The sequence below is a fragment of the Amblyomma americanum genome, chromosome 4 (genome assembly GCF_052857255.1).
Source record: "Amblyomma americanum isolate KBUSLIRL-KWMA chromosome 4, ASM5285725v1, whole genome shotgun sequence".
Classification (NCBI taxonomy): Eukaryota; Metazoa; Arthropoda; class Arachnida; order Ixodida; family Ixodidae; genus Amblyomma; species Amblyomma americanum.
Window position 1 is genome coordinate 54,681,328 of NC_135500.1, and position 11,002 is coordinate 54,692,329.

At 48.8% G+C, this 11,002-nt stretch overlaps 1 protein-coding gene across 1 annotated transcript; it reads right to left on the reverse strand.

Annotated features, from left to right (window-relative positions):
- Positions 1-1,888: 1,888 nt before the first annotated feature.
- Positions 1,889-2,590, reverse strand: LOC144129504 (uncharacterized). Its single transcript, XM_077663666.1, has one exon. The coding sequence runs from the start codon at positions 2,588-2,590 to the stop codon at positions 1,889-1,891; it is 702 nt and encodes a 233-aa protein (XP_077519792.1).
- Between the last annotated feature and the right edge of the window lie 8,412 nt (positions 2,591-11,002).

Sequence of the window (11,002 nt, forward strand, 5' to 3'; positions counted from 1 at the left end):
TGTTTCAGCCTTAAAAACCAAATCAGCACTATCGGCTCTTTCCGTTCGTCGTCGCATAGCCACGCTATCACTGTACCACAAGTTCTTTTACTCATCACTTAACCGTGCCCCTTACATCACGCCAGCATCATACATTTCTCATCGCACTAGCCACACGCTTCAAGTTTTTCGCCCACGTGCCCGAACTGTTACTTTTTCAGCCTCCTTCTTCCCACGTGCAGCTAAAGATTGGAACGGCCTTCCCCAGCATATCGTCGACATCACCTGTCCTTCGTCATTTGCAAGCAATCTAAACAACATTTTTTGTTCATGATCACTAATGGCATTGTTTTGTGCTTTTTCTGCTAATCCCACCCCTTATGTAATACCCCGCGAGGGGTCTTTAAGGTAATAAAATGAAATGAAATGAAATAAAACAGTCCATTGTCGTCAAGAAACACATTTAAACTTCTCAGTTCCGGTGGTCCTTGAGAACGACCGCCATGGTCTGTTAGGTTGTTCACGTCGCCAAATACTTCTCTTTGAACCTCTTGTAGCACGAAATGCTGCGCCCTGCCGATTTCATCACCGCTGAACAGACCCTCCACACGATCTTCCCCCGAGTGCAATTGTGCACGAACCGCCGCACCCAAGCTGTAACTCGCTGCAAACGATTCAAATTACTGAAGCGCTTGATTTCAATTAATGGTAGCAGCGCCTGTGCTGCAACGTGGGTGACCGCTGACTTTGTAGGTTTTCGTTCTTCGTCGACTGCCTCAGCAGGAATATCAGTCGGTGTGTCAGGCCAGGTTGCCGGTGACTGCGCAAACCATTTGGGTCCCTTCCACTCTCTCGGAATCGGTTAGCCACGAAGGGCTTCCACTGCGCAGATAATCCTTTTACTCAATATAGTGCAATCATGGAGTCTGTCCATAGAGTTACCTCGTCGAGGTTCAAGGCCAAAGAGTGTTTCAGGTATACGCACATCCTCGCACCTATCAAGGCTCCAAGAAGCTCCAAACGTGGCAGAGATAACGTCTTGATGGGCGCGACACGCGTTTGGCCATGAGCAAGGAAACCGTTATTCTTCCATCGCTCTCGCTTCTCAGGTAGGCGACAGCTCCATAGGCTTGAGGGCTTGCGTCCGTATATATGTGAAGTTCGATGCCGCCGTCGGAACTGCAGTCGTATCGACGAGGTAGGGAAACGTCCTTAAGGTGATGCACGGTGTCGATCCAATTCCCCCATTCCTCACGCTCTGCGTGAATGCTTTCCCCCAGCCCAAGTCAAGCGTCCAAAGTTCTTGAAAGAGCATCTTCACTGTGATTGTCGCTGGACTTAAGAGACCGAGTGGATCAAATATTCTCGCTGAGGATTGCAGCTCAAACCGTTTGGTGTTTCTGTTGACTGTGAGATGCTCCAGCGCTGTTTTCAGGGAATACTTCAGCTCGTCGTTTTCTCGGTCCCACTCGAGTCCGAATATTCTTGCTACGGCTGATGTCGTCGTTGCAGTGTCGGTGCAGGGATTTCCGTCGTCGTCAGCTTCGAATCGTTGTTGCAGGAGTTTACTTTTGGAGCTCCATTTCAGCAGTTTCATTCCTGCTGAGCTCACTATTCGCTAAGCCTCCTTATAAACTTTCATTGCCTCTTCTATGTTGCCGACTCCGGTTATCAAATCGTGAACGTACAGGCAACTTCCTGGCATTCGTGCTGAGTGAGAGAGGTCCTCGGAGGCATTAGCCAGGTGATACTGTGTTGTGGCGGCCAGCGTGAAAGGGCTACTTGTGGCGCCAAATGGCACTCATGTCATACGCCAGGCCTCTACATTAACCTGTGCTGAGCTTTCACATGGCGGAGATGAATACCAGAGGAGTCGAAGTGCATCGCTGTCCTCACTTTTGATGCCAATTTAAAGGAAGTCCTTCTCGATGTCGGCGGTGAATGCTACTTCATGGCAACGGAAGTTAAGAATAAGCCGAAGCAGGTCTGGGTTTAGGTTCGGGCCGGTGGAGAGGGCATCGTTAAGCGACAGGCAGCCTTGCGCCTTCGAATATGCGTCGAACACAAAGCGAACCTTGGTCGTCGAGTTTTCTGATCGAAACGCGGTACGATGAAGCATATAGTACACTCGGGCAGAAGGGCTGCAGATTCCATCTGTTAAAGCCCTTTCAGCAAAGCCTTCATCCAGGTAGTTGCGGATAGCTCCATCATAGACCATTAGTCTGTCTCTGTTGGGTCTCAGACGCCGCATCAACCTGCCCAGGCGTTCTCTTGTTACAGCTTCGTTGCTTGCTAGCTCTTGGTCTAGATGCTTCCACGCGAGGCTTGCCTCGTAGTGCCCATCAACCAAAGTAAGAGAACGATTGAACTCTTCTCTCACCTGCTCTTCTTCCTTTCCTGGAAGGCAGCTGCTTGAGATGATACCGAGGCTCTCCAGTTCCCAGAATGCTCGAAGTTCATCCGACAGGCTGGCTTCTTTGTCGCAGACAATGGTGCGCAGAACGGCCACAGTAGAGCACGACACCCCTGAAGCAGACCGCGCTATAGGTCTCTGCAGGCTCCAACCGAAGTCTGTCCTCAGCGCAACCAAGGATCCTTGTACTCTCCTCATTTCGGCGTGCTCGACAGTCCAGTAGTAATCCGCGCCGATCACAATTTCTATTCCCCTTGTGATCGGGCGAGCTGGTGGAACAGTGACATCCGCCAATTCCAAATCAGCCACCTCACTTATCTCGATAGGATTTTCTGGGAGAAGGAGCTTGACGGAACAGATGTCTTCAATTTCCAGCGCCTCAATGCAGTGCTCTTTTCGGCTGTATTGGCTTCTAAGCTACACTCTAACTCGGCGTCGTTTTTTCTTCATGAAGTTGGCCGAGCCACCAAAAAAAGGGTAGGTGGTCACTTCTTCTTCGCCGGTCACCTCCAGATTCAGTTTTCGCGAGAGCTGCTTGGTGACAAATGATATCTGGCTGCCTCCGTCAAACAGTTAGCGAGCGAGGCGCTTTCACTCAGGCCCGTCCACCCACACCTGTGCAGTCTGAAGCAACACAGCGTTTTTGTTGCTGCTGCTGAGAGTCGCTGTTGAGTGCAGCCCAGTAGAGGTCTCGCTGCTGGCATTCGGAGCAGGTGGGTCACAGAGCGAGGTGATGTGACGTCGGCCACACTTCGCGCAGCGTAGTGACCAATTCTTGCACCCTTTCGTCATGTGCCCTCGTTTCGAGCATTGATAGCATCTCCCTTCATTTCTCAGTTTTCTCTGCTCCTCCATTGGAATAGGGGCGTTGCATTCTGCCGCTTCTTGCATATCGGAAGCGCAGAAAGGGCACCTCTTGTTAGATTTGGCACCCACCTAGAGGCTGGCCGCTGAGCCCTTGCCCTTGACAATGTCGGGAAGTCGTTCTCTGGAGCGTTCAGCTCTAGGTGTTTCCTGAGGAACGTGCGGGATTCTTCCGTGTACGTTTTCCCTGCTGTCTACTTCCAAGCAAACTGACTGTAGAATGGCTTGGAGACTTGAGCTGGCGAGCACATCCTTGTCCGTACTGTGGGCCTTATGATACTCAACAGCCCACTCAGCGGGCAGTACGCGAAACGGAGCCGCGCACAGCATCGCACCGTAACTCCCATTTGATGCCCAACGTGTGAAGTCCTGCGAAGCTTCGTTGAAAGTGGTCGTGGAGGCGTCGCAGGGCGTTGACATCACTCAGAGCTCCAACCTGTGGCACGTTTAACAGCTGCCTGAGGTGTTCTTGCACGAGCACATCCTGTCGCACGAAGCGCTCTTGGAGTGTCTTTACATACAATGTAGTCTTAGTTCATCTCTGTCGCCTGTATGCCGGTCAGTGCTACTTCCGCTTTCCCCGTCAACGCTGTCCGCAAATAGAGGAACTTCTCGGTGCTTGTTAGGCCGTTATTTTCGTGGACTGCTTGTCGGAACTGTTCCCAGAATGGTTGCCATTCAAGCTTGTCGCCGCTGAATTTCTGGAGCTCGAGCTTCGGCAATCTCTGTTGTCCGGTGCGGTCAGTAGATGATGTGGTCGCGGGGGCTTCTGTATTCACAGTGCTCGTTGCTCCGTTAGAAGAATTTCTTTCACCGTAATGCCGAAGTCGGGTCCGCATTCGTGTGATGAGCGCTTGGCCCTGACGAACACCTTGTACTGCTCCGCTAGATCTTCGTTAACGAATATGTGGTTCAATGAGGGCACCTTGCTCCTTTACCTCTTTAGCAAGGACACCCAACTCATCTGAGATTTCCGCGATGCGATCTAGTTGCTGGGGGCCCAGGTCCTCCGTCGTCGATAGCCCCGCGTGGTCCTCGTTGAGCCGGTCCAGTTCGGCGCGCGTCACCTTCGTCTTTGTTTGGAGTTGCTCCATCGCCGCCGTCTGCAGTAGTTGCAATCACTATCCCCACGTTACCGTTGCTATTTTGTTCTTCCCGGGTTTCGGCACCAAAGAATGGTTTTTCAAAGACGTACGGGAGAACGACACTTTTAAAAACAACGATCTAGGATTTATTTGTAACTACAGAAAGAGAAAAGAAACACTTGCCGGAGAGCGTCGAAACGGGAGCCGCACTTCTTTGGGGTCGCTGAGTGTCTGGCTTTGCTGACCATGGCACGTGATCACCCACTCCGCGCAACCGGCCGTCACACATCGACACCGGTCTCCCTCGGAGGGACTAATGGGCGATTTCCAACTGCTCTTGGAAGCAGCCGAGGCGTCCTTCCCTCAGACACAGTGGGCAGCTCCCAATGTTGCGCCGTGAAGACGTCTTGGTGAGGCGTCACTGTCTCAGAATATTTAACAGTTGGGATGACAACAGGTTTAGCCGGACAAGACACTACCTCCGTAAAGCCGCCTCAATAGCAATAATTTCGGCCGTTGCCGAGGATACGACAGCAGTAAAGTGCACAGACCGTTTACAGTCGAAAGAACAAATGTAAAATGCTGCTGCGCTATGTTGTTCGAACTTGTCCACTGAACTATCAGTCAAAATTTGAAAATGGCGGACATACTCTTTTTTTCCAAATGCTCAAATACAAGCGAACGTGTTGCTGCCAAAGGAGAGCTGCGCTTCGCGCTCACATGGGGCATGTTGTGACCTTACAGTCGAGGGTCGGAAAAGACCAGGGGTGTTTCGATCGTTTCCTTGGCCTTCGGACATTAAGGCCTGAAAAACTAAGAGTATTGAGTGACCAGTAGGCCTTCGACTCATATCTCTTGCAGAGCCGCTGGAGAAAGGATCGCCCAGCTACCGTCTCTCCTAGGCGGTCAAGATGCATTAGTAGTCTCTGAGAAGCGATAAGGCTAAGAGGTTTCGATAGGGACTCATGAAGTACTGCCTTATTCGCAGCCGCCTGGAGAACTCCAATGGGTCTTCTTAGGCCATTTCTGTGGACAACTTCGAGACGTTCAATTTGTGATGCCGAGGGGGAAATTAAGGTAATTGATACATTATGCGACTGAACACCGGTGCTTCATGAAGTTTGACCATTGAAGAAGGATGGTTTCCCCATATCTCACTTGCAATTCTACGGATCACATTGAGACGCGATGATAGAGAAGATACAATGGGGTCGACAGCTTTTCGCCACTGCAGACGGGAGTCAATAATGACGCCCAGAAAACGCATGTGATTGAATTGGTGGATGCAAGAGTGACCGAGGTCTATCTTCAATCGCGAATGACGTCTTCCTACACCAGGAAACAGGAAAAACCCGGATTTTTTCCGCTGATAGATACAATCCTACACCTTGAAGGTAAGCTTGTACCGAAAGTAGAACGTGTGGAGCTATAAGGGCTAATCGCTTGTGTTGGTAGCACTTGTCCAAAGACAAATGCCAGCATATATTGGCATACGCACTTGCCTGCAATTTTTTTTGCAACTAATCGATGTTTAAGAGCGTAGGGGAAAGAACACTTCCTATAGGCACACCTTGTGATAGAACCCTTTCGGTGCTTAATGTGCCACCTAACCGCACACGAACCGCACGACCACTGATAAATGTGTAAATGGATCTTAAAGGGGCTGCTAAACACTGCTTGAAGGGATGCCGATTACAGTGCAGATGAATTCCTTATGTCGCACAGATGCTGACTCAAAAAGAATTACGAGAATCGATGGATAGGAACGGGAGTTATTCAATAAAGAAATTTCAAAATATAAGCATGCAAAATGCTGCCCTCACTCTCCCAACGACGACACTTAGTACGACCAATCAAAACAGCCTATATGAGCACGTGAAAGAAGTTTGCACTCCATGGTTGCCTGTTCTCTGTAACTCGTTCATGCCAAGACAGGCAGCGCGTTTGTGTGGTTAAAACAATCATGTGAATGCACAGCTGACCCAGCGATGCTTCGCCGTCACGTAGACGGCGCAGAAGGGAACACCGATCAGTGTCGTTCAATCCTTTATTGATCCGAACTCGAGCGCAAGATACTTCGACAGCGTGAACTGCTGCGCAAAATATCAGACACATTTAGCATAACGCGTGCCGCTACTGCTTACCGCCAACCATCGCTCGTCGCTCCTAGCGCGCTGGTTGGTCATGGCGAGCAAGGAGCGCGCGCTGTTGACGGGAACGCGATGCCATCTGGCGCCGCTGCCCGGTGATCCTCCACAAGCTGACGATGTGCAGTGCCTGCTAAATGTGAAACGAACGCATCCTTCCTTGGAACCGAAACGATCGCCTATAGAGTGCAATGGCTCGATCGGATCGATTCCGCAAAGCCGCTCTCGGATGCATAGAGAGTAGCCATAAGTGATGAGTGCTAGGTCGTAGGATATTTACAGAGGCGCAAAGTCCGATGCAAAAAGGAGTCAGAGCCCCTGTTGGCGTATTTGTGTCTTACTTGCTTTACAGAGGTTTTATCTAGGGCAAACAAGTTGGTTTTGTTAGTGTAATATAAAACACAAAAACTTGACAAAACATTTCTATAGTTATTAGCACAACTTGCAGCATATTTACTCTTTGTCCAATCATCAAGCTCCCGCTAAATGAAATCATATCCCCTGAAAACTGCCACGGTATAGTGACACCGTCAACGCCACGAATTTGTTTTTGCGAGCTAATAAAAATATTAAAAACCGCAGTACACGCGGTACGACCGATTCTAATAGCATCACTACAACTCATTCTATGCAACCAACGAGCGAAACAATGCACTGAAAATGTGTTTCGGGGCCCTTTTAGCATATGGCCCTGTATGCCCATGCCTTGCAAGGTGTTCAGAATTGATCTCTGAAGCACATTGTCACAAGCTTTTGCAACGTCATGAACATGGCTAAGGTGGAAAGGCTGAACATCACTGGTGTTGAGTGTGACGCACCAAGTCTACGACGCTATCTTGGGCACTAAGACCTCGGCGGAATCCTGTCATAACTGTTGGCAGTGCCTTGCTGTCCTCAAGCCACCACGATAAGCGTTCATTTACAGCTTCTCCATCAACTTGGCTACACAGGAGGTCAATGACACAGACGGATACGAGGCAAGGTTCGTCATGGCTGCCAGACTTCAGTACTGGAACTACATATACCGCGCTCCATGATGGAGGAACATCGCCAGTCTCCCAAACTCGATTGATGAAGTTGAGGAGCTCCTTCTTGAGTTCCGGGGCCAGATTATGCAGCATGTGGTTGGTCATACTGTCGGGGCATGGTCCACACCGGCGCTCAAGGGTACTGAGCGCATTCTGAAGCTCCCTAAGCGTGAACGGGACTTCCATGATAGACCTGGAGGAGGCAGGTGGTGTATATATATCCATTCATAAATTAGCACGTACAAGTGCGTCTGCAAATTCCTCTGCCAAGCAAGCACGCAATATGTTTTTCCTTGCATATTGCGAGAGCTTCAAAAGGCTTCGAAGGGCGAGATTCTCCAGCAAAGCTGCCAATAACTCGCCATATTCTCATCATCGGTGAGAGCACTGTCAAATTAGTGCACAATGAGGCCCATTGCGTCGTGTAGAGCTTGTTCGTGTACCGTCTAATGCCAGAATTCAGCCTATTGAAGATCGTCTTCAAGTCCCTGTCGTCCTTCCGCATGTGTTGTCGCTCCGCCGTTCTCGCTGCGCAAAGGTTCCCGAGTTTTAAATCCAAGGCCGGAAAATGATCACGTAACTTGAATGCCATAGTTGCTGCCATCTTACTAGAAATCATTTTGTCTATAACATCACCAGAAACACGTTCTAGGTGCTTTCTGTACTTGTCCCAGTTGACCACATTGCTGAATTTAGGACCACGCAAATGAAAGTTGGCAGCAAACACAAAAATTCGATAATGATAACTTCCTGTGCGGTCGGGCGCTGTTGACAACCTCATGCGGAAGTCAGGTGATTGCAAGGTAAGGTCTATAGCTGTTGCTGAGGCTGGACGCCGCAAGAAACGGGCTTCCGACATTGGCTACACACTGTTCCAAACTCAATAATGTGTACGAGTTTGCGTCCATGGGAATCCGTGTTCCTGTCACCCCCGACGGCATGATAGGTGTTGAAATCATCGCAGATGATTCGAGGAGCTTGGCAGCGGTCGCTGAGCTGCTGTAGAAACAAATCCAATGCTACCTTTTTCCGCGGGGACACGTACACGGATGCAATACAAAGGGTTCGAAAGCCGAGAATTATTCTCACAGCCGCTACCTCAATGTGATCCGTGCAAAGATTCGTAAGGCGTAAAGAAACATGTGGAATTTCACTTATGTAAAGCGTGGCACTTCCTGCAGGAAATGCCTATGTTGCAATTTTTATGGGCGACATATCCAGTCAAGCATCTCCCGCTTCGCAGGCCATCTGCCGACGGCCAATACTGGAACACAAGTCTCTTTCAAGAATAGTTTTAGTTCATCTAACCTACTTAATATCTCAGCGCAGTTTGACTGAAATATAAACGGCACTTTCTGGTGGATATTAGATCCGTGAGGTTGAACATCATCCATATTAAAACGAAAGGAAGTTCGCTGTGGAGGGGGTAATCATGGACTCAAAAGAAAGCACGAGCTGTATGATGTTCTTCAGGGTACCAGGCGGCATCGCTGGAAGATGTGAACGTAGGGCGCCAAACAAAACATGAAGGTGAGACACACCTTGATTTTTGAGCTCTTTATTTTGCGCAACGCACTCACAACATCGGCAAAAGATGGCGATGGGGACACACTCTCGGCCGCAGTAGCTCATTTTCTTGTCCATTGTGCATATAAGTCCCCCTTGCTCTCAAGTCTGGCTGCGATCCGGTCGCTCAGAAACATGAACACTTTGGTGGAGGTCGAACAACTGACTCGCACGCAATGGACTTTAGCGTCTTGCTGGACTCGGGTCTCTTATGGACATTGTTAGGTAATGCAACATCAGACTCAAACACTGGGTGGTCAATTCCTGGCGCAGGTTCCTTAGTCGGTTGGGTTTTGTGACCAGGAATGAAGGAAGTTCGGCGATTCTGAGCGCTCACATGGAAGGGGCCGCCTCTGAAACTCGATGGATGATCACCACTGCAATTGGCACAAGCAAAATTGGCCTTGCAGGCTGTAAAGTCGTGGTTGCCGCCGCGCCGCTTCCAGCGTCGATCCTTTATGCAAACTTTGGCCGCATGCCCCCACCGTTGGCATCTAAAATACCGGGGACTAGCTTCAGTGTAATTTGCAAGCATAACTTCTAGAAGTTGGCATTTCGGTTGTTTAGCTGAAAATAGGTCAGCATTGAAGTCGCCGACAAGAGCTACATGCCATTTTTTGACATTTGCAAGATCGAGCAGTCTTTCAACAAAGCTAAGAAATTTATCAAGGATGCCATGGGGAGGGCGGCAGACTGCAAGAACAAGCACAATACGACACACAATAGTAACTTTTTCAAAATTATTGTTCACTCATGTGAAATCTGACAAACATTCAAACCGATGATGCTCCCGAACATAAATGGAACCGCCCCCACCGCGTATTTCCGAGCGATAAACAGAAGCGTGTCTATAATCACAAAGACTGAGCACCTCTGAGCTATCAGAATACCAGGTTCAAAAGCACACGATATAAGAGACAGATATGTTTCAATTTCTAATTTTTTTTTGAGACTTCCCGCGTTCATATGAAAGACAGAAAGGTGCTTCCCACACAACCAGTTTTCACTGTTATGCAGTGTGTTAAAGGATTCAGTCGTGTAAGTGGCCATGATTTGATTTGGATGCCGCACTGGGCATGAACTGAGCGCTAGACAATTTCTTCGAGGTCATCTTCATTTAGAATGCTGACAGCAGCTACACCAGGGATTTTGTGCACGAAAACTCGCCCTTCTGAAATCCAAACATACTGACACCCATTTTTTCGCTTTACGTTTTGGGAGCCAGAGCAGGCACTTGTTGGTTCCCGTCCGGTTGTCGAAGAATATGACTCCAAGTTTCTCAGTCTGCAATTGCTTCCTTGTTTCAAACCATTTTGATCTGAGAGTTCGCAACTCAAATCTGACGATTACCACATTAAATGTCATCTTTAGACAGTTCTGCGATCTCAAGGAGCACAGCTATTTTATTTACTTCTTGCAAGAGGTCCTCATCTTCTTGTGGCTTAAGAGCACGGATTTCAATGTTTTGCCTCCGACTGTATTACTCTAGGTCATTAACCTGTTGTCGTAGTCCGGGTACAGCTTTAAGTTCTGGTGAACTTTCCATAGCCTCTACCCGTCGACGCTAGTCTTAATTTCCTGGTCGTGTCTTTTTTGGTGTGCTTGTTATGTCATCATAAGTATCCGACAGATGCTGAACGGATTGCTCAATACTTGTTATAGCTTCCTGGAAGTTCATCAACTTATCCAATTTTCCTTCGAGTGCCGGAATTAGGGACAGCTTTCTGTTCATTTCCGCCAGTTCTGCCTGTATATTTTCAGACGGATTTTGTGCCTCATGTTCGCTAGCAGAAGGCTTGCAAGATGAACATTTTTTTCTTGTGGATTCTTTAATTGCTTCAAACGACTGTTTAGATATGCCACTGCGCGTGCCAAGATGGAAATTCAAGTCCCATTCCGAACATGCTGTTATCAAGTCGT